The sequence below is a fragment of the Triplophysa rosa genome, linkage group LG1 (assembly GCF_024868665.1).
Source record: "Triplophysa rosa linkage group LG1, Trosa_1v2, whole genome shotgun sequence".
In the NCBI taxonomy this organism is placed as follows: Eukaryota; Metazoa; Chordata; class Actinopteri; order Cypriniformes; family Nemacheilidae; genus Triplophysa; species Triplophysa rosa.
Window position 1 is genome coordinate 23,407,470 of NC_079890.1, and position 22,468 is coordinate 23,429,937.

At 38.8% G+C, this 22,468-nt stretch overlaps 2 protein-coding genes across 16 annotated transcripts in view; one reads left to right on the forward strand and one right to left on the reverse strand.

Moving 5' to 3' along the window:
• The first annotated feature begins 2,605 nt into the window (after nt 1-2,605).
• Nucleotides 2,606-9,720, forward strand: kif9 (kinesin family member 9). The gene is made up of 21 exons (XM_057343773.1): nt 2,606-2,703; nt 2,821-2,921; nt 3,026-3,191; nt 3,303-3,409; nt 3,486-3,716; nt 4,127-4,210; nt 4,291-4,383; nt 4,547-4,694; nt 5,283-5,347; nt 5,448-5,525; nt 5,684-5,752; nt 5,906-6,010; nt 6,174-6,229; nt 7,050-7,137; nt 7,234-7,361; nt 7,940-8,104; nt 8,247-8,449; nt 8,558-8,737; nt 8,957-9,069; nt 9,154-9,255; nt 9,376-9,720. The coding sequence occupies exons 2-21, from the start codon at nt 2,826-2,828 to the stop codon at nt 9,388-9,390; spliced, it is 2,292 nt and encodes a 763-aa protein (XP_057199756.1). The 5' UTR covers nt 2,606-2,703; nt 2,821-2,825; the 3' UTR covers nt 9,391-9,720.
• Nucleotides 9,721-10,306: 586 nt separating this feature from the next.
• Nucleotides 10,307-22,468, reverse strand: part of scrib (scribble planar cell polarity protein) — a 93,299-nt gene continuing 81,137 nt past the window's right edge. For 5 of the 15 annotated variants that reach the window (XM_057343657.1, XM_057343647.1, XM_057343636.1 and 2 more), the window contains 13 exons: nt 22,201-22,305; nt 21,833-21,883; nt 21,169-21,300; nt 20,489-20,651; nt 20,165-20,384; nt 19,972-20,061; nt 19,285-19,467; nt 18,534-18,671; nt 17,449-17,588; nt 17,284-17,321; nt 16,848-16,922; nt 13,678-13,732; nt 10,307-12,356 (listed from right to left, as the gene is read on the reverse strand). In XM_057343657.1, the coding sequence (XP_057199640.1) occupies nt 12,232-12,356; nt 13,678-13,732; nt 16,848-16,922; nt 17,284-17,321; nt 17,449-17,588; nt 18,534-18,671; nt 19,285-19,467; nt 19,972-20,061; nt 20,165-20,384; nt 20,489-20,651; nt 21,169-21,300; nt 21,833-21,883; nt 22,201-22,305 (1,515 nt within the window). In that variant the 3' untranslated portion in view covers nt 10,307-12,231. Of the gene's footprint in view, nt 12,357-13,526; nt 13,561-13,677; nt 13,733-16,847; nt 16,923-17,283; nt 17,322-17,448; nt 17,589-18,533; nt 18,672-19,284; nt 19,468-19,971; nt 20,062-20,164; nt 20,385-20,488; nt 20,652-21,168; nt 21,301-21,832; nt 21,884-22,200; nt 22,306-22,468 lie in introns of all 15 variants that reach the window. The other 10 variants (XM_057343757.1, XM_057343711.1, XM_057343746.1 and 7 more) reach the window with 8 other exon arrangements.

Sequence of the window (22,468 nt, forward strand, 5' to 3'; positions counted from 1 at the left end):
ATATCTAATATTCTGCCACACTGAAGATGATACGTGGGATTGAAGGATGGGTGAATGGATATTTTAGCCCCAATAACTTGTAATATTCTACTAATGCAAAATTATTCAAAGAGAATTTTAGAATTTAGCTGAAAGTTTAGAATTATTTTTCAAAAAGTTTGTTTCATGTGTTTTTCTTAATGTGTGGATATATACATTTAACAGACAATATAATATAATGGCATAGAATATTTTGCCATAGCCTAAACAGTGACAAAACACCTTTCTTAATCTTAAAATCCCCTTTTTAAGGAAATCAACTGCATATCTTTTTTTAAGGCATTCTATTATGCTTGCATGTGTGGAGTATAGGCAGCCGATCACTAGTCTCCTCTGTCTCAGGTCAAATTAGATTAGGGGCATGTTAGAATAATCCCTGAAATGTATCTGCTGAATTGGTCTGGTTATCCCATCTTAACCATGACAGTACTAACCATGCAGATGCAAATCCTTTCTCACTATCATGTATGGAACGGAAGCTTGGTCAATGCATTATTTCCAAATAACTACAAATAAATGAACTGAGAAAAGGCATATTTAAAATGAATTATAAACAGATTTGTGTTTTTTTAGTTACTCTATTTATAACACATGGCCTAACATAAAGCTATGGTCGAGAGATTATAAATCAGATGCTCTTGACCTTGCACATGCAGACAGATCAATTTGGGGATTTTCTAACTGGTTACTACATATGGTTTTCAGATTATGATAAAAATAAATAATCTATTTATAATTATTATTATTCCTATTACTATCAGGTATTCATGGTTATTTAGACTGATCTGGAGGTAATCACAAAAAATATATTTTTCTCATATTATTTTTCTCATTTTAATAATAGACATCAGTACAATTTTAAGAATGTTTATCCAGTACTACGTATTCTGTTATGTACGTCATAAATTGCATGTCCTCTTTTAGCTGTGGTACAGTATGGTTACTTTAAATTACAAAGGCTTTATCTTCGGAAATTGTTGATTCTGGAACAGCCTGTTTTCCAGTTGCATTACTTGTTCTTTATCTGATAAGAAATATCAATAATATAAACTTTCACAAATAACTTTCATAAATCGATGATCTATTTTACCATATCATATGACTGGACAATGTATTGGGGTTAAAATAGTGTGAAACATCAACTTACCATTTCAGTGACTTTACTCTAAATTTTGAGTGAAGTTTTGTGACCATTGTGTCTGGTGAAAGAAGAATGAGAAACATGAGAAACATATCAAAATTCATTAAACAATTTTTTACACAAACAATGGATTACTGTATTATGTTCATGTATTCAGAGATTTGTCATGAACAGCAACATTGTTGCTTAATGAAGCATATGATCAACAAACTACAGTATCTGAACCGACTCCATGGCTCCATCTGGTGGCTAAACTCTATCTTTACGTGCTCGTTTGCATTTCAAATTATAGTCTACACACTAGAAGTGTCAAATAATGTCTGAACATACTGTAGGCTATGTATCTAAATACACTATACATAAATAGCACACATTAGCTCATATTTCGTTTAATATATCCCCAAAATAGACATTACCTCTGCGTGATCTGTGTCATTTATCCTTGTTTTATTAAAAGACGTGTCGTTAAAAATCTGGTGTGGAAGGAAATCACATAAATAAAAAATTCAAGGATATATATTTTACATAAATTAGGATTTCGGTTAAAAGCAATGTTGCAGGATTTAATTCAACATATCTATTGTCTAAGAAATGTACATTATTAAATAGGCTATTTTGTATCCAGGTTGTAATAGTTTACAGCGAAAATGGCACTTACCGGTTCATGGCTACTCCTATTGAAGGTGAAATGTACCTCTTTACCGCTGGATGATAAAAATACGCCTTTGTTCACAGAAACTTTCTCTGAGTGGGAAACATTTTTTAGGCCTATTTAATGTTACCATTTTACTAATCATTTCACAAAAAATAGACATACTTAAGTTATAAGATGGTAAGGAAGAACATATCATAGGATTTGAGGATTGTAATCTATATTTAAACTGAGTTACTTCTTTCTAGGCTGTTCAGAACAAAATGGTCACATTGTTAAGATGCTACATGAGTTACGTAGAGTTTACGAAGGTAAAAACATTTTACATACCCTTATTTTTCTGTGCTGAGAGAACCAAACAGACACAGAAAACGAAAATGAACAGCACTTTTTTCATTTTCAGTGCACTGTAATCTGCACAGCATCAGTGAATGCACCCCAGACTACAGATCTGTAGAAATTGTGATTTTTTTGACATAACCCTGTTACGTTACAGTCAAAGGGAGGAGCCATTGACAGACATTCAACAGCGCATCAACAATCACAGCAGCTAAAAGGGCTGAAAGAAACGGTGTTACAGAGTGCATACTTTAAAAATGTGTTTATTATTATAATCTAGGTTCAAATATTCTACGCATGCTAAGCATACGTTATCGGTGGCTGTGTATAATTATGATACATTTTTTCAAGGTTAAAATGTTTTTAAAAAGTTTGCTTGTTAAAACGAATGTTTAATATTTTAAATGTGAAAACTAACGTTTTAGAAATGCAGATAAAAACAGAGTTTACGTTGCGCGTGCTGTAGGATTGTTGTCATGACAACCGTACCAACACTAACTATCCGGAAACAGCTCTGCGACGGACCCAAAAGGTCGGGCTGCACTTTTTTGCGACACACACTTTTCTCTCTGTCTAGAGTATTTAGTAGACAACTCTTTCCTTCAATAGCCTTTTTTGTTGAGGTGTGAGTGGATACCTTGCATTTTAGGAACGATGAACACCCAGGCCAGCCCAGTGCAGGTGTATGTTCGCATTCGACCCACAGCCAGTTTTGCACATGAGCTCATTGAATGCCTACCTGACCAGCAGGTAACTCCACACACATACCCAGATAATGCACAGGCCTTCTGTTATAGTTTACTGATTGAATATTGAATGATTGTTATGACCTGTTTGTTTTCTCTGTCTCCAAGACTTTGAGTATAAGGTGGAGGAAGGACTCCAAGAAAGGAATGAGCAACATTCAGCTCAACTCCTGGCTGTTTAAACTGAATGGGGTGCTGCACAATGTGTCACAGGAGGAAGTGTATGATTGTGTTGCTCAGAGTGTTGTTCTAGGAGCCTTTGAGGGCTTTAATGGTCGGTCACTCCAAAGCACACAATAAATTGTAAATGACAAACACTCGCAAGTAGTTTATACTTGCAGTACTGATGCGTTACTGATGTTAATTCATCATTTTGTGTTATTAGGTACAGTTATGTGCTTTGGGCAGACTGGGGCAGGAAAAACATACACTATGACAGGAGCTGCAGAGGCGTACAAACAGAGAGGCATCATACCTCGTGTTCTACAGCAGGTGATTGACAGCCATGATAAACATATTGTCAATATGGCAGCTGTTACCATCATTAATCCATTGCTCATTTCCTCAGGTCTTTCATGAGGTTGAACATCGGACAGACCAAACGTTCTCGGTGCATCTCTCCTTTCTAGAAATCTACAATGAGACTATGGTAGACCTTTTGTCGGCCTTAAAGCGGGGAAAGGGTGTAAATAACGGGGCGTTAGGTGTGGTAGAAGAACCAGGGGGTGGAGTCTCAATTAAAGGCCTGACTTTACATCTGGTTCACAATGAAGAAGAGGCTCTTAATCTGCTTTTTGAGGTAAGAGGTGGGTAAATATTTGTAGAGTGTTTATTTATGATATAATAATATGGTAAATATGTTGGTATTATTATTATTTTATTTTGGCCTTACTGTAAAGTAAAAAGAAGAATGCATATTCATCTTAGCAAAAAAAATCCAGTCAAGAGAACCAATAATTGGTTGCGTTTGCCAAAAGGTCTGTTAGGGGCAAAGGGCTTTTCTTATCTCTTAGCTCTGCTGTTCACAAATCGACTAATGAAAAACAATTTGATATCTAGATCCTTTAACCTTCAACAGTTTGTTTGGTAAACATGTTTTTACTACATGATAAAAAACAACTGCTCTTGTAAATACAAATGTTATTTTTTTTATACGTTTAAATTAAAATATGCCCATCTGTCATATAACATTGCCGTCTGTGCTGACAGGGGGAGATGAACAGAATAATTGGAGAACATGCTCTTAATAAAAATTCCTCAAGGTCTCATTGCATATTTACCATCCACATTGAGGTAAATCATTCACACCCCTTCACTGACTCTTACTTTCATGATTAAAATATTCGGAACATAACAGAATCTATGTACGGCAGTCACGGTCACGCACGCTGTCAGATGCTAAATACATCACTTCCAAACTGAACCTCGTGGACCTGGCCGGATCTGAAAGACTTAAAAAATCTGGGGTCAGATTTTTATTTTTATCATACAATGAATTATTAGAAAGGGTTAAACTGGAAACTGTTACATTTGTACGGTTTCAAAGTCCAGTATAGTTTGCAGTAGTGTGTTAATCTTGGCAAGCTCCTCCGATGTTTATATATATTTTTCCCTTCTCTCTTACTCCAGTCAGAGGGGCAAGTCCAAAGGGAGGCCATGTATATCAACAAGTCCCTTTCTTTCCTGGAACAGGCCATCTTGGCTCTATCTGATAGTCGCAGGGAACACGTTCCCTTCAGACAGAGCAAACTTACTCATGCTCTTAAAGACTCACTAGGTCAGTCTGTTCGCAAAATGACAGTTTGAGAATTTCAGTAGTTCACCAAAACCCACAGTGTTGGATTATAGACGGTTTCGAAGCAACAACGCAAACAAACGTTACTGCGCATGCACTTTTTTCCCCCAAACTTAACTTCCGGTACACATCTGTAAAGAATAGAGTCCTTGCAGCAAGTTAGCCAGTATTATTTTGGGTTACCAGTAGAAGAACCTAAATGTGCCAAGTTACACAACCCATTCAATGATATTGATTATATCGATATAAATCGATTCAAATATAAATCGTTATATTATAAGCCACCAGCCAGATCGATCAACAAACATATCCAGAAGTTAACTTTGGGCCTGGCGTCCAATGAAACCGTCTATAGTTTCTCTGTGCCCCATGATGCCAGTATTGAACATTTTAAGCCTTTAGGCACAAACGCCTTACTTTTTATACATGCATAGACTAAATATAAATAAACATAAATAAACCACTGAACATCTTCTGAACATGTAAACACATTCATTTTAAACATTTGTGAAATTTTGGAACTAAAGATGTACAGACCTATAGATCACATCTCTGAAACTGTCTACACAGGAGGAAACTGTAACACAGTGCTTGTGGCCAACATATATGGGGAAGCCTCACAAATGGAGGAGACGGTGAAATGATGTTTCTTGTAAAGATCTGGTGGATTAATGTGGTTTTAAATTCAGAGAGGTACTTTGCTTAAGTCATGTAGCTTTGTGTTTCTTTTGGCAGCTTTCAACACTTCGCTTTGCCTCCAGAATGAAATGTGTTCAGACTAAACCATCAATCAATGAACATATAGACCCTGTGGTAAGTTTGTGTTAATTTACATGAAAATATCTTTTCTCTTACTAAAAATGTCATCTTGTTGGAATTTCACGACCTTTAAAATCGTGGAAAATATTTTAGAGCAAATGCAGAATATCAATTCAGATAATGGTGAAAACTGTGTGTGACTGTTTGTCAAGCTTCAAGTAAAAAAACTTCAGAAAGAAATCCAGTTTCTTAAAGAGGAGCTGTCTACGTATAACACACTGGTGAGTCCATGTGTCATTCTTGTATACATCTATGAGCTTAACCTAAAATCTGATGTTGACGACACATAAAAATACTTCCTCAATAGACCAGAAAGGATTTGTGGTCTTTCAAGACTATATAAGCTGATTCACTTTTTTTGTCCTTTTTCATAGACTTATCGTGTTGGGGTTTTTAATGAGATCCTGTCAGAGACACAGGTGGCAGAAGTGAAGAGTCAGGTGCAGAGATACCTGTCAGGATCCCTGAATGAGATTCCGGTAAACATCATGGGTTACATTTCACAGCTTTATATCACTCATATTATATCATTTTTATGAATCCATCTTAAATTGAATTAACACAGCAGCAGATGGGAAGTAGTTTTCTTTGTCTTTTGTTGAAATTTTGAATAATATAACTTAAAATAAATGATTATTTCAGATTGTGAACGTTACACAGATCCAAGAAGTGTTTGCCCAGTTCAAAAAAGTTGTGCTGTAAGTACACTTAAGTAACAATGTTATTTTCGTTTACCACGTAATTGTGCATAAATGTGACCCTGGACAACAAAACCAATCTTATGGGTCAATATTTTGAAGTTGACATTTTCTATACATTACATACATTACATGAAATCTGAATAAATAAACTCTGGAATCTGAGGGTGCAAAAAAATCTAAATATTGAGAAAATTGCCTTTAAAGTTGTCCATCAGAGGCACTGTAGCAGGCTCATTGCTAAGAAGAAACAGGTTTGTTTAAACGCTCTCTATTAGCTTACTGCTGTAATGACGTTGTGGAAGGTAGATGAACCCGAAAGCTGAAATTCTAAGCTTTACATAGATACCAAACTTGAGTGGGTAATTCCGAAATAGTGGGCAGCAGCGAGCGAAGTTTGTAGGCATGTTTGCAGGGGCGGACTGGGAAGCAAAAACGGCTCTGGGGTTTTCGGCCCACATCGGCGCGGATTGCATCAGCACTCCACCATTTCTGTCGACGGGGGAGGGGGGGTTGGGGGTGTGGTGTTGTATGCATCGTGTCATTGCGTTACATGCATACGTGTCTGTCTCGCTAATGCCTTCGCGTTGCGTGCATTCGTGTTAATAACGTCCGTCTGTCCGGCCCAAGAGTCCATTCCGGACCCATACATTAGCAGCCCACCGGGAACTTTACTTAATATCCTAATGACTTTTGGCATAAAAGAAAAATAGATAATTTTGACCCATACAATGTTTTGTTGGCTATTGCCACAAATATTCCCGTGCTACTTAAGACAGGTTTTGTGGTCCAGGGTTACAAATGTGTATGTTTTAAATAGGGAGAAAGAAGAGAAACTGAGAGAACTCCAACTCAAAAATACTCTGGTAGAGAAAGCCAAGATCACAACACCATCCTCTGTTGCAGAAGTCAGTGATGTTATACACAGCATTTTGATGGACAATATTAGTTAGGACATCAAAGGTCAGACAATGATATTATATACTACATTAACTGTGTTACAGATGCAGGACTCTTCGTCTACTGTAGGAGAGGTGGAGAGATGTGGATATGGGCTTGGGTTAGCTGACTCTTCACAGAGGCATCAACAAGATATATCACGTAAACCAACAAAACAAAAACGAACTAGCAGGTCAGAATCTTAAGTTTAATTTACTGTATGTCAAAACTTTAAATCTAGTCCACCAGACAAGTTTTACTGGTCTACCAGTTAGACCATCACAAACCAACAAATTTCAGGCCGGACCAACCTTGTTGTTAGCGCGTTAGCAGGGCTGTTAGACAGCTAGATACTACAAATATTAGTAGAAAACTGTAATATATGGCTAAATAGTTTGTGTATGCCATCTTATATGGCCATGCTGTGGGTCAAAGCAATGGTACGGTAAGAAGTGTGATGTCATAATGTTTGTTGAAAGTGACTGAATCTACCCAGAGTTCAGTGATACTTGTAAACAAAGTTATGTAAACAACAAAACTCTTAACCAAACTAAATTGTTATTTAAATTTCACAGATTTGCTTTAAAAAAATATATAAATGTAAACAACAATCAAAATTTGTGTTTAAGAGACAAATCTTTTACATCTATGCACTGCTAGAGATTTTTGTTAAAGTCATAATACAAAAAAAGATTTTAATTTAATTTGAAATAATGTTGAAAGACTAATAAAGCGAAACCCTTCATAAAATATAAAAATCCTCTCTTGCAGAAGGGAAGCAGCATTGAACCCGATGCCAACGGTCTGTAGAAGCGGGGCTTCTGTAGAAACTGAACAGTTCTTGAATCAAGTGAATCAAATGAGTGAATCAAACATGGTCACACATGAATCTGAAGAGCAACAAAGAACTGAGCCCAACCTCACAGAAGCTGTCAGGTGCTGTGAGCTTGGAGACCTCTGCCGACAAGAGTTATTGTCATAATTTTAAACTGACTGTGCCAATGCAAGAACATAATGCTACTCTAGATAATAAGATAGGCTAATGTCATTTAATAAAAAAGGCTTCCTCTATTCTCAGCTCCCCTCCACCCAAGGCTGACGCGTTTGAGGATTTCAAGGCAGAAAGGGGAAGTGAGATTAACCGTATTCTAAAGGAAAACAAAGCGGTCCTGTTGGAGCGCAGGTCCCGGTTACACACACTCACAGATGTCATCAATGCGACTAAACGGGATATGGACAGCATTGCGTCTGAACTACAACAATACAGAGGACAAAGTCAGGGTAAGAACCACATATGCTATATATCTACATATATTCTACTGTAGAAAAATGACCAAAACAAACATTTTGAATGGAATGTGATAAGTGAAGGCGATTGCTGGTACACAGGGCAGTTTGTGAGTGCAGAAGGGGAGCATGTGATGGATGAGGCAGAGCTGTCTCTAGTGATGCAGCTAAGGGAGCTGAAGAACCGCTACAGAAAAACCTATGAGGAGTACAACAGCACAAAAGCAGAAGTCAGCTACTGTCAGCATCTGGTGAATCAGTGCCGTATACGCCTCCTAACAGGTGAACACTTAAACGTTCCCCCTTATATTTGTTTTTATCAAATAAGTCCTACAGGTAATCATCAACTGTCACCAATAAAATGTGCTTAAATGTATTCACTTTACACAGTTAATCCAAATGCATTGATCTTTATTCTGTCTCAATAATAAAGATAACTTGTATCAAGTTATGTAAACTAGTCTTTTGCTGAAGGCATTAATCTTCTTATTTTGGGTGCAGAATTTGAGAGTTGGTACAATGAGTCTTTCCTGTTGCCGGATCAAGTGTTGTCAGTATTAGAGGGAGGACCAATTAGGCCGGGGCATGTGCCCGTGGACAAAGCTTTAACCCTGGTTTGTATCAGCACAATGCATACCCATTTTAATGTGAAAGATGCCATTGATCGTGACTGTAACATATTGTTCTTTGACGGACAGGAAGATGATGGACAAAAACCATTTAAGCATCCCCCTGACAATCCACAAGAAACTTCCAGTGCTGTATCATTTTACAATGCCTATAACCGAAGTCTGCAGAGGGTAGGACGTATTTGTACACACTTGACGATATAATTCATTTTTTCAGCACAAATACTGCTAAACTTCAATGTCATTCCTAAATAACTGCAGTCGTCTAATGAAAATGTTTTTGTTTTACAGAAAGGAAAGAAATAGGGAGTAAACTGGGTGTAAATCTGCTACCTGGAAGCTGTGTTTTATACAGTACAACATTTGTCAGAATTGTCATTAAACTTGATACCAAGATTGTCTAGTTTTGACGCAAGGAATAGCACGTACAGAAAACGTCTATAAAACTGGACTGAACAGAATGCAATGTGCATTGCTTATTTCATTTACAATTTAATTTGAACTGTGTATTGTTAGTGTTCAGTATGTGTTAAATAGAACGGTTTCTTAATACCAATGGAAAAACACACAGTAAAGTGAAGCTGGATACCTTATACCTCTTCACTTTACTTCACTGTTTTAAAGGGGTCATATGGCACGAATACGTGTTTTTCTGTGTGTTTGGTGTGTTATAAGTTGCCCATGCATGTATTAGACACCTAAATTTGCAAAAATTAAAGTGTCGGAACAAAAGATGCATTCTATCTAAAAGCGAATGCTCACCCAGACCTGCCTGAAACGCCTCGTGTAACCACACCCCCACAAATCTACGTCAGTTCATGGTATGATTTGACCAAGACCGCCCAAATGTACAGTATACGCACGTAAGATGGGCATACCTGTCCCTGTTCCAAATATGGTAAGAGGCGTTACATCTCCGTCACACGCTTGCAGTATTCGACCAATCACTACGCACTGGTTAACTGGCCAATCATAGCACACCTCGCTTTTCAGAGCTATGAGCTTTGAAAAAATGCACGCGTTTCAGAGAGGCGGGGCAAAGAGGAGATACAAACATGCATGGTATGTGGAAAATACAGCGTTTTTAACCTTAAATCGTGTATACACATTGCATTACATCTAAAACAAACAATAATATTCGTTTTAGCCATGTCATATGACCCCTTTAATTAAAAACAGTAGTATCCTCTATTTCCATAAAAAAACATCAGTACACCGGGTTGTTAAATGAAAAGTAAACTTTTATTCCTGAACCACAAAATAGACTTCTTTGGTTGTACAAATTCACTAGTTACAGTCCTGAATGAGCTATAACCCCAAACCTTCTGTCCCACCCTCCCCTTAAAAAACAATAATCATCCCCAACATGACAATCAAGAAAAGAAAACAATTAGAGATATGAAACTCTTGCTCTGATAATGTAAAAATGTAGTGAATCCCAGTATCCCATTAGTTACAGCAAACCATTTTTTTCTTCCATGTCTTTTAAAAATACAACGATCAACCATTCCCAAACTGTTATTAACCAAAACTGAATTTCAGTCAATGAGAGCAACACAAAAGCTAAGATTAGTAAAATAAAAGAATGTTATGATTTCATATGACTGACAAGGTCATTGGGTCACTGTTAATGGCAGCTAAAGTGGTAAATGACTGGTTTAAGTACAGAAAATAAATGTCCGTCATTGTTTTCCTCGCACAGGACTGAAAGAAACATTGCAAAAATGCAATAAGCCAATATACACACAGGGATGACTCAGTCCAAAGCCTTCCAGAATCATCTACCGCCTTCAGACTTTAATTTGGTTTTGGGGCAGAAAGGCTCAGATTAAATTCAGTTTTTTTGTACATTATTCACAAAATGAGCTTTTCAGTGGCTTTAAACTAATTTTAATGTAGATGCGAAAAAATGAACATCTACTACCTTCACACACCTGTCTAGGTAAAGTCCGAAGCATAGAGAACAGAAATGAGAGTTATGGATGCAATGTCTCTTTTATATTTTCTCCCAATCCCAGTGCTAAAGAAACAGTACCATACACTTATGGAGATGTGAGGCAATGACAGGCGAATGTCTGTGATACCACTGGTTCTTATGTGGTTAAATGTGTCAAAATGTTCCACTCTGGTCACTATGTATCAAAGGGAATGATTCAACATATGGATGTACAACAAGGTCCAAGGAGCAGAAAAACATGAAGAGGTCAAGGACCATTACACACTTCATTTACCTCTCCTAGTCAGGTACAGGAAGACTAGACATATATTAAACCGGCTTAGAAGGACACTACTCACATATGGTAGGTCAATCGTCATGATATGCCGTGATGATATAAATTACAAAAAGGTTTGTAACAGATCTTTGAGTAAGGTCAGATGCAACCCTTTAAAAATATTACATTCATTTGCATCTTTAAAACCGGTTTTAAAAGTGATATGGATACAAAATGGAAAGAAAGCTTTATGCCAAGGCCTCATTGTCAATGCTAAATGTTGCATGCAAGGAAATGTTTCCAAATCCCCAAATTCATCCCAAAATCACAACGAATCATCTTATACATACATCAAAATGCCACCATTAGTTCCTCTATTGTTATGGATTCCCACAGATTAAAAACAGTATATTACATTAATAAATTAGATTTAAAAGAAATAAAACCTTTTTCTGATGGGGCAGTGAAGGTAGCAGTATGTTGTCTTCAAATTAAATCTCCCAAAACATAAACAGTTAAAAATCTCTTTTTCAGTCTTTCTAAATTTTGTAGAGGTTTCAATGTGTTAAAAAAAATACACGGCATCTCTTAAAATAACTTTAAAAACGCGGACAGACAGAAAGATGGGTTAAAACAAGTACATTATATTGGCCAAATAATGATTTCGCCATCCTCTGGGACCAGTTATAATCAAATATGAGACACCCTTTTCAACACCAACTGAAAAGGCATGACTAGTGTTCTGGAGACACGAGGCTGTTTCCCCTTTAGCTTATCTCCCTACCTCTGGTCGACACTGAAGAAGAGTGGTTTAATATCTTTGTACGGGTGTGCATTTGTGAGCATTCTATGTCATACGTGACATCATCAGCATTAGATGATCACTATGTGTGTTATCTTCACAGTTCAAATGCATTAGTGTGTGAGTTTGCGGTTATGTGGGCACTGGCGCCTCCAGGCTGCGGCGACCCTGTCGTAGTTTGCGCTTATTACTGTAGAGAGCCATCTCCTCTAGAGCAGATGTGGTGGCCATGGGAACGTCTGTATCTAAAACAGACACTGGAAAATAAAAAGAGAGACAGAGAACAATATATGAAATATTTGTAGTGTAAGAGGGAACTGGCATCTTTGACATTGCACATCTAAAGCGCATCTCCATCCACTGAAGAAAATGAGGAAATTTGCTGTGTCCTGACAAAAGACATTTTAGTGTATTGTTTCAATAAAGATATTTCTGTAAACACAATCAGTTTAAAATATGTCTTTAAGATCATGGATGTAGATTTAAACCCAGTTGCAAAAGCAGCGAATCAAAGAGAGACTATCATGTAGAAGCTGTAAAAGCAGAGCTGCACACCATGCAGAGCAAACCTGCGGAGCACTTGTGAAGTCTGAGCGCCTTTGGAGGACACTGCTGTCCATGTTATAGTACAAGCACACAGATGCAAAGAGAATTAAAAACTCTCCTTGAAATATCAAATAAAGCCTTATTTTAATTCTTATTTGGACAAATCTCTTGATGTACAACAGACAGGTCCACCAATTTCTCAAAATGTATAAAATCATGCCAATTGCAAGTTTGACAAGCATTATTGACTATGTGCAGAGAGAAAATGACTGTCGAGGGATGTAGACAATTGAAAATGAAAGGTGAACTTCAATATTTGCAGGGTTATGCAATTGTGTTGGTCAATGTAGAAACCAAACAAAGGGTTTAAGGTACTTGGTAAAGGTACTTTCCACCCTCATCTATCACAAAACATAGCCATCAGTTTTGACCTATGTGATTGTTTTTGTAAGTGGGTTAAAATTTGGTTACAATTCAAAGACATGCAGATCATGTAGTCAAAGCCATGTTGCAGCTCAAAGCATGCTCAAAACATTAGAAGATACATTTTGAAAAACTGGTAGAATCAAGTAACCTTGATTTTCCCAAAACAGGTTAAGGACTTAAGAAACCAACAAAGAAACCCAATGCTCATATGAACCATTTTAGAAGAGACTGTAAATACCGTTTGGCCCATAAACAAGTGCACCACAGAAGGCGTCTTTCTAAGAACCGATGCATATGCACGCACGCATACACACACACGCACACACACACACACACACACACACACACACACACACACACACACACACACACACACACACACACACACACACACACACACACACACACACACACACACACACACACACACACACAAACAAACACAGAACTCCTACCAATACTAGAAGACCACTTATCCAAGGAAGTCGCCTGTTTTAAGAGGACAATGACTGTGAGCTGTGTACATGTAAACACAGCACACAAAAAACCCTGTACTTACAAAATATGTTGAGACTATAGCACAGACATGCATTCTGCAGATCTTACCTGGATTACTGGAGACATCATCCATGAAACGCACGTCATCTGTTACACCAGGAGACTGCAAGAGAGACAGGGCATGAGAGTAGGAAAAGAAAAAGGCTAAGTTGTTTCTTTGTTTCACAAAAAAAAAGCATTTCCCAATTAAATGTCTAAGCATTCAATGGCTGACTAATTTAAAGTACAGTAAGATTTTTTGTTTTCTACTTCTCAAACAATCTTAAATTTAAAATGGACATTTAATGTCTGAGCCTAAGAGCGGTTTTGACACCACCTGACCTTCACCCAATCAGAAAACAGTCCCAACACCACTGCTGATGTACTTACTAGAGAGACATACACTAAAGTAGCTTAAGGACTTAAGAATAGTACGGACAACAAAATGTTCTTCCGCTAATAATTCCTATATCAGGTCCATAACCACAGCAGATGGCTCATGCTTTTAAAGACCGCTAAAAAAACGCCACAGGACACAGACTGTCTCGATTATTCTGTGAAACCCTCTCACAACAAACACTTTAAGGATGTTACGGAGCTATTGTTTTGTTTTACAACCTCAGCTCAATGTAAGAAATGTAAGAAACCTTGTGACCAGATTCTGCTTTTTAAAGAATCAGCTTAAAACTCCATGAACGTTTTTACAAACACTTACAGACAGGCATGCTATAGAAACCTTCACCCACGCACAACTATGTACTGCTGCCAACAAGTCTTTTTATTTCTGTGTAAACACTTAAGTCTCCCTAGAGCCGTTGAGAGAGTCGTGACAATGGAAGTTCAACATTTTTGCGTGTCACGTGATTCATGGAGCCTTCAGATAGTTCCAGGAAGTTATGTTTTCTCTTTAAACGTTTTATTTCTTTCATTTTTTTATTCATTAAATGACTTGCGTCTTTAAATGTGTTAAACGTTTGTCACAGTCGGTCTGTTTTGCTGCAGCTCCATGCGTTACTAGTAACTTCCGGGAACTATTGAGAGCCTCCATGAACTGCCATTGCTGTGAAAAAACTGTTCGATTGGAGTCAACAGAGTTGACGCAACTCTCTCTCAATGGCTCCGAGTCTCCCTAGAGCCTCATTTGTACAATAAAAGAAACCAAAACCTTCTGTTCTGGCACGTGAAGCATAACAAAGCCTACACTTCACTAGGCAATGTGTAAAAATTAGTTATGGGAGTCCAGTTGAACACTGTCACATCAAAACTACATTTACAATTAGTTTTACCAATCTACATATATATCCAACCTAGTTCTTCTAAGTTAAGATATTCAAAAATATGTGCAAACAGTCAAAATATCATCAAACAAATAACGGTATTTAGTCACAGCTAATTAATCATATTTAGTCTTATTAGGTAACCTAAAATAAGAGTAGAAATTATCCTTAAAAGAACAGTTCACCCAAAATGAAAATTCTTGAAAGTTGCTTCATAATTTTGTTGTTCTGTTGAACACAAAAGAAGATATTTTGAAGAATGTAGGAAAGCAAACAGCTCCGGGGCACTTTTGACTACCATTGACATTTTTCCTAGTCAAAGGTGGCCAAGAACTGTTTGGTTACAAGCATTCTTCCAAATAACTTCTTTTGTGTTTATGGGAACAAAGACATTTATACAGTTTTGAAACAATTGGACGGTGAGTAAATGATGACTGAATTTTTTGGGGGGGTAAACTGTCCCGGTGTAATCTGTGTTTAGCTTTTCTAGTCAGGGTGAAGGTGCCACTTTACACAGTAACTCGCATAAAAATGACAAACATTCACAACACATCAATTACAGCAGTCTCAAAAGGCCACCAAACAGCATAAGACTATTAGGTTAAACCAGTAAGCTTCTGTTCTGCTGTGGCTGTGCTTAAATAAAGTGGAATGTAACTTCTTTCTGCACTTTTCTAAGAGACAAATGGCGCTATATTACCCATCTATCTATTAACTACAACTACTTGGGTTATGAAATATATGCATGCGAATAAATGCAAAATAACTTTATACAGTATATTATAATAATAAATAATTTTATTATATATATTATATAATAAAATAAATTATACAGCGACGAGAATCATTCTCAAGAAATAATATGATTAAATGCATGACTTATACATGTACGTTTATGCATTTGACAGACGCTTTTATCCAAAGCGACTTACATTGCATTGTATTACACATTTTGTTTCTGACTATGTGCAATCCCTTGGGAATGAACCCATGACCTGAGCCACAGGAAAGCTATATCTCTAATAATTCAACAGAAACATTTTGAAATGCTCCAAATTTAGTAGCTTTTAAAATGTTATGCTGTCAAAGGCATTAATAACATATTAAAATAAACGCTTTTTCATTTGTAATGTTGAGGGGTATACTTTGTTCATGTCATATGCCATTAGGGCCACTAGACTATCAAGTTTACAGATTTGGTGGTCTTTTGGTCTGGTTTCATACTGGAACATTAACAATAAGAAAGATTACCTCACCCCACATGCCCAAACTCCCTTTACACAATGATCCAGAAAGACAACCACAAAACACCAAAACCATGAAAGACAACGTTCCCTTGACCCCCTGCATCCCTGGTGGAATGTCTCTCCCAGTAATTACACATAAAATGGCTATTCGTTTGCTCAATTTAGTATCAAGAAAATGGCAGGAAGCTGGTATATTGTGCCCTAGAACTCATTCAGGAGGAATAACACCGCCCTCATGTGCACAGTTTGGATGAATGTATGATAAAAGCTGCTGCTTGAAAGTGAGTGTATGGGCCATACAGAAAGTTATTTCCTTTTTAGTGTTTTAGTGCATTAGTAAGTCAGCCCACATTTTGGATCAACATAAAAGCCTGTGGACCAATCCGTAATCCCCACCTTTCCGCAACATCCGCATTCCCAGAAAAGAAGCATATGGTATCGGCAATGTAAGTAGATTAAGAACGGGATGTGTGTGTGTTAAGCTGTGGAATGGTCCTCAGAGCTAAAAGCTAAACCAAATTGTTGACAAGATGGCTTAAAGCTGCAGTAAACAGAACCAGCATGCCGCTCTGGCGAGTACAGGGCCCTGTTAAAAGTGTTTACTAGTTATCAGAGGGAGAGAGAGAGCAGGGGAGCAGGGAAAGCCAGGAGGACAGGAGTGGGTCAGGAGGTTCGGGCAGGCTGGAATCCTTGACGCTTTGCATGCAGGCAATACCTGAATGTCGTAAACGGGTTTGGAAGAAGGAATGGCAGCGAATTGTCGGTAGTCAAACTTCTTTTCTGACAGGGACTAAAAGAATAGCAAACAGGCATAAGCAGTGGAAAGATTGAAAGAGAAAAGGTGGGAAATATTTATATTGCAAAAAAAGGGATGGCAGGATGGATGAAGGGAGGGAAGGAAGAAAAAAGGGTGAGAAAAAGCAGAAGCCGAAAACACAGAAGGAGAGATACAGAGGTACAAGAAAGAAAATCAATAATGGAGAACTACATGGATGATGACTGTTGTTAGGTGAACATAAAGAATGATTTTGGTTTTATTGTTAAAAGCAAAAACTGGATGGTGTGACATCCTGCTAAGGGAACTTAAATGACTAGAAAAAATGTTAGTCAAAATTACTGGCGATACAAACAAATGAAAAAGTGTCTCATACCAGTCTGCCTGGTGAAGTTACTGTCCGTGGACTGAGATCTGCTTGAGAAAAAAATGGACATCGATTCAAACAACCAATCCTCAGAATGAAGCGGTAGCAGAAGGCAGAGTAAAGAAATCGGAATTGTTTTATTGCCGTTCTGACAAAAAGAAATAAGCTCCTCACCGTCCATGGGTGTAGGAGAGGGTGTGGGGACAGGAGACGGCGACTCTGACAGTTGATCCAGGGCTCCACGCTTCTTCCCCTCTTTAGACTTGGCAATGACCATCTGAGCCTTCAAAGCATCTTGCTCTAAAGACTTCATCCTGGAAAGGCAGAATGAGATGGAGTAAGACAGCAGGAGAGATGCAAGAGTACCTTTAATGTGCTGTGAATAGTGTTAATGGTTAATAGAGGAAACAAGTTAATCTTGCGATGAACAAAAGTTATGACAAGAAAACACAAAAACTAGAGATGCACTGATGTGTCAAGTCTGGTACCGAGTGTTTCCTACTTTAAATACCATGTAAACCTCCCCATACTGAGTCCAAACAAAGACTACTCAACAATTGCTTGCTCTCTTTGTGAAACATTCGCTCTGCCAAACTTTATATAGCAGAACTAGTCTTAGCCTCACATGAGACGCCCAAAGATGCATACAACACACACAATTTTGTTTTTATGCACATCTGACCCTTTTGTGGGCAGAATAACCTGCCACATGCACCAGATATTTATGAAATCTCACATTTGAGTGCTTAATCCTTCATTTGCATGCCATTTTATTTAGTTTTACATACTAATGTGCCGACTGCACCTTATACAAATCATAAATCTAATAGTTTCAAACTTTCTACAAAAAATATGTTTGTTTTTGGTTGGTTTCAGTGCACCTCTAATAAAAAGTACAGCAAAGTAAAGACAAGAAACACCACTTGTTATTAAGACAAAATGAAACGGAAACAGCGATGTGAGCCAAACGTGAGTGAATAGAGTAAAAGATTCAAGAGAGGAGGAAAAGTGCTGCAAAGCTGCAAGGGCCTAACAGGGAGAGGGGGGGGGGGAGGCGAGGGGGTTGGAAGCACACGTGCAGTATGCTACAAATAAAGCCACTATAAATATCTATTTGTTACCCTCTAGCTGCTTAGCCCCAAACAAAAAGTACACAATATGCTTTCAAACAATATATGCTGTATGTCAACAAGCACCCCAAGTGGCATCAAGCATCAGAACTAAGTCCCCATGATGCTTTCTGGCTGGTGAGGGCAGACCTGGGCTGACAGGAAGAGGAGGAGCAGGAAGTGGGAGGGGCTGCAGCACTGCCTAGTGATGCCCTCACACGGGATTGGTAGAGCCGCTTAGCCAGGTCTTGCTCATACTGCCTTACGTCCTCCTCTAGACCATAAGGCCTTGGGGAGCAGTGGATAAGAAAGTAGACAGGACGGATGGCAGGAAAACACAGGAAAGAGGAAAGGGGTGGAGATGAAACGAAAAACTCTAAAGGCCAGTACAGATTAAGACGAGAAGGTTTACGTCGAAATTCAGGGCTATCAAAGACAAATCCACAGTAAGGTTGTCACAAAGGGATGTTGTGATAAGGGCTTCTCTTATTTAGAGTCAAAAGTAGAATTAGACAAATGTGTGTTCATTTATGCTGCATATGTAGTGTATGTAAATAGTTTATGTGTTTTCGTGTTTCATGTTTAGGGTTAATTGTGACAACATGCCCACTTTTGGGAGGGTGATGCTTAATAGTTTAACTGTACACATCTTCAGAAATAGGTCTTGTGTATCCAAGCCTATATAGTATAATATGTGTAGCAAAAAGTGAAAAACATCAGAATGTCTTTGAAAACCCTGTTCCTCATGGGAAAAGACAAAGAGAAACAGATGCAGAATAAATGTTTAAAGCTTGGAAGAAGAGTCTTAAGAACCACAACCAGACAGATAAAATTAGCAGCGTTGTTGAGGACAGCATAACTGAACAGGATTTAAGAGGAAACTGCTTTGTGGCTGCCGTACCTGGCAGCTCTCCACATGGCTCTCTTCTCTGCCTCCAGGGCTCGTTTTTCAGCAGGTGATAGTTCCTTGTCCATAGCAACGGCAAGCTCGGGGCTTTGCATGCGCAGGCGCTCTTGATGTCTGCGCTCTGCCTTTGCCGTCCGAATGGGGGCCCCAGATTCGCCAGGGTAAACTGGGATCAAACTGTTAAGACAAATGCTGGGTCAAACATTTCAAACTGCAAAACAGATTGTAGACCCGTTCAGTTCACCCAAAAATGAAAATCCTGTCATCATTTACTCATCCTCAAGTTGGTCCAAATCTGTATACATTTCTTTGTTCTGATGAACACAGAGAAAGATATTTGGAAGAATGCTTGTAACCAAACAGTGAATGGCCACCATTGACTACCAAACTAGGAAAAATTGCTTTATAAATTTCTTTGTTCTGTTGAACACAAAAGAAGATATTTTGAAGCATGTAGGAAAGCAAACAGTTCTGGGGCACTTTTGACTACCATTGACATTTTTCCTACTATGGTAGTCAATGGGTTCCAAAAACAGTTACAAGCATTCTTACAAATATCATTCTCTGTGTTCATCAGAACAAGGACATTTATACAGATTTGGAACAACTCGAGGGTGAGTAAATGACAACAGAATTTTCATTTTTGGGTGAACTGTCCCTTTAATTGCAAGCGTTGAATACCTAGTCATGGAATTAGGTCTCTGCTCCAATCTAAAACTGTCTTCCACAGAATTTCGCTGGAAGTCTCCTTTACCATCGACAGAGGAAGGACTGAAGAGAAGATGTTACGGTGTTAGCTGTTGCCAAGTACTACAATACGTACATAATACCATAAAACTGTATAAACCAGATAATCATAACAAACACAGCTCACCCTGAGCTGGGAGGTGTCGCGTAATAGCTCGGCGGTGTGGCACAGTGCATCGGAGACGATGAACCGCGGCTTCCTATGCTCTCGACTTTGTACTCCACACCATCCAGAATAACCTTTCCATGAGCCTTCATATCTGCCACCTGCTTGGCCAGATCTTCCTCATCCTCCTCCTCATCTTCATCCAGCATATACTCTTGTGAACTGTGTTCAATTCGCTTAGCTAAGGAAGGATGCAATGGACGCATACACATAACTCCGTGTGATTCACTTATAAACTCAAGGTAACACTGTGGTTATGTGCAGTTAGTTTAAAAAAGACCAAACCTTCTTCCTCTTTCATTTTCTTCAAGTCATCTTCTCCCACCAGTGAGACGCGAGGTTTGGGTTTGTTGTCTGGAGTCTGCTGCTTCACGTCAATCTCGAAATACTTCTGTCTGTCTCTGAAGGAGCGCTGTTCTGGGGTGCCTCTGCCCAAAGTGGGAGGTGTCTGGGAGAGATAGAGGGCCATTTAAGATTTAGCAAACCTGTGACGAAACCTTCACATGCAAACATGTTTTCCATGCATCGAACATGCAAGAGAAGCTCCCATGAAGTTCTGAAACTCAGAAAACATACTTGAGCAGAATGCGTACAACGTTTGCACAAAAGCTCATATCTTTGCCACCACCATGATGATGCACGATTAAGAACAATCTGCTGCCATCGCGTAAAAGATCTGATTTATCAGATGTATTCTTGAAATCAGACAAAGAATGCATTACAAGTTCGATTTGTGAGATTAACACGTGATCACATATTCCTCCCTTGGCATAACTCATGCTGTGTCACCACCTGATCCTGGTTTGTTCATTAAAACCAAAGATATTTCTGACACAGGCGAATCACAGTTTCTTTTGCTGTGATCCGAAGCGACACATACACCTGCACCGCCACCGCCCAAGCTAAAAGAGAATCCAAAATGTCAGGAACTGTCAAAACGGTTCTGCTGGAGATGATCTCGGTACCTTCTGCTCCACTGAGGGGCGAGACAGGCGCGGCACGGCTGCCAGGCTCCTGTACTCGAGGCGATCAGAGGTGAGGGAGGGACGAGGGGTGAGAGGAACACCACCATCATCCTCAAACACCTCATTATTCAACTGAAAGACCCATGTACACGTACAGTGCATCAATACCATGCTTACAAACAATACTGGGATGCAACAAGTATTAAAAGAATAGTTACGCAAAAACAATGAGCGCTTTTCCACCATCACGCCGAATCGTTCTTGTTGCTTAATCGTTCCACTCCGTGTCGATCCATGCCAGCCGGTACGTAAATGGTTTCCTTTTCCACCGCAGGGCTGATAACGGGAATTTTTAGAATGTAAACACAAACGCGTCACGCGCTGCCTTGGTAACACAAGAGTCTGAGCTATAATGCCTCTGCGAGTATTCATTATATAGCCGTATTCATGGTTATAGAACCGTGCTGAAAATTCCGAGCCGAGAACAGTTTGTAATCGTGTCGTGTCGAACCAGCCACACGTGGAAACATAACTGTAACCGTTTCAGACTGTGCTTAGAACGGTTCGGCGCGATGGTGGAAAAGCGCTCAGTGTGTCTTCCTTTTAGGAGTCAGGCTCATACAATAGTGCATGTCATTATGTAAACTAATTCATGACGACATACCTCTGGAGATGTTTGTTTTGCATTGACGTTGTTTCTCTGAGCATACAAATCCTAAAATGGCGAAAAGAGAGAGAGATTAGAAAACCATTAAGTTAAAACAGAAAAACTATATATATATATATATGAGTTAAATAGACATCAGTCAGACAAAAAGGTTTTACACACACGTTCCACCACAAGGAGTCACAATTTCAAAAACACTAAACGAGTGATGGATGATGCACATTAGTGTCCCATCATATGAGTGACTCATGCACAACAGCAAACAAGCAACAAGCTCCCGACGTCCAACAAGAAGAATGTGTGACCACGCACTGGATGATGGGGGACCACAACATGCTCACAACCTAGAGGAGCATTCGTCCTACCTGCGGGGGTTCCAGTACGGCCAGGGAGTGTGGCACAGCTGCGAAGGCCTTATATACCTGCTTGATATTCAATCCCTCAAATGTGTCAGGGGATGGGGCACGAGGCTGCATGAGGGGTCGGGGGTTGAGGGCCAGGGAGTGGGGGGATAGAGAAACAGACAGAGGACAAAAAGGATGGAACAGCCAATGAGAGACAGAGCAGCATAGGGAGAAATAGTATGGAGCATGCAGCCGGCTCGTGTGGATGAGAAGATGGAGGAAAGATTGA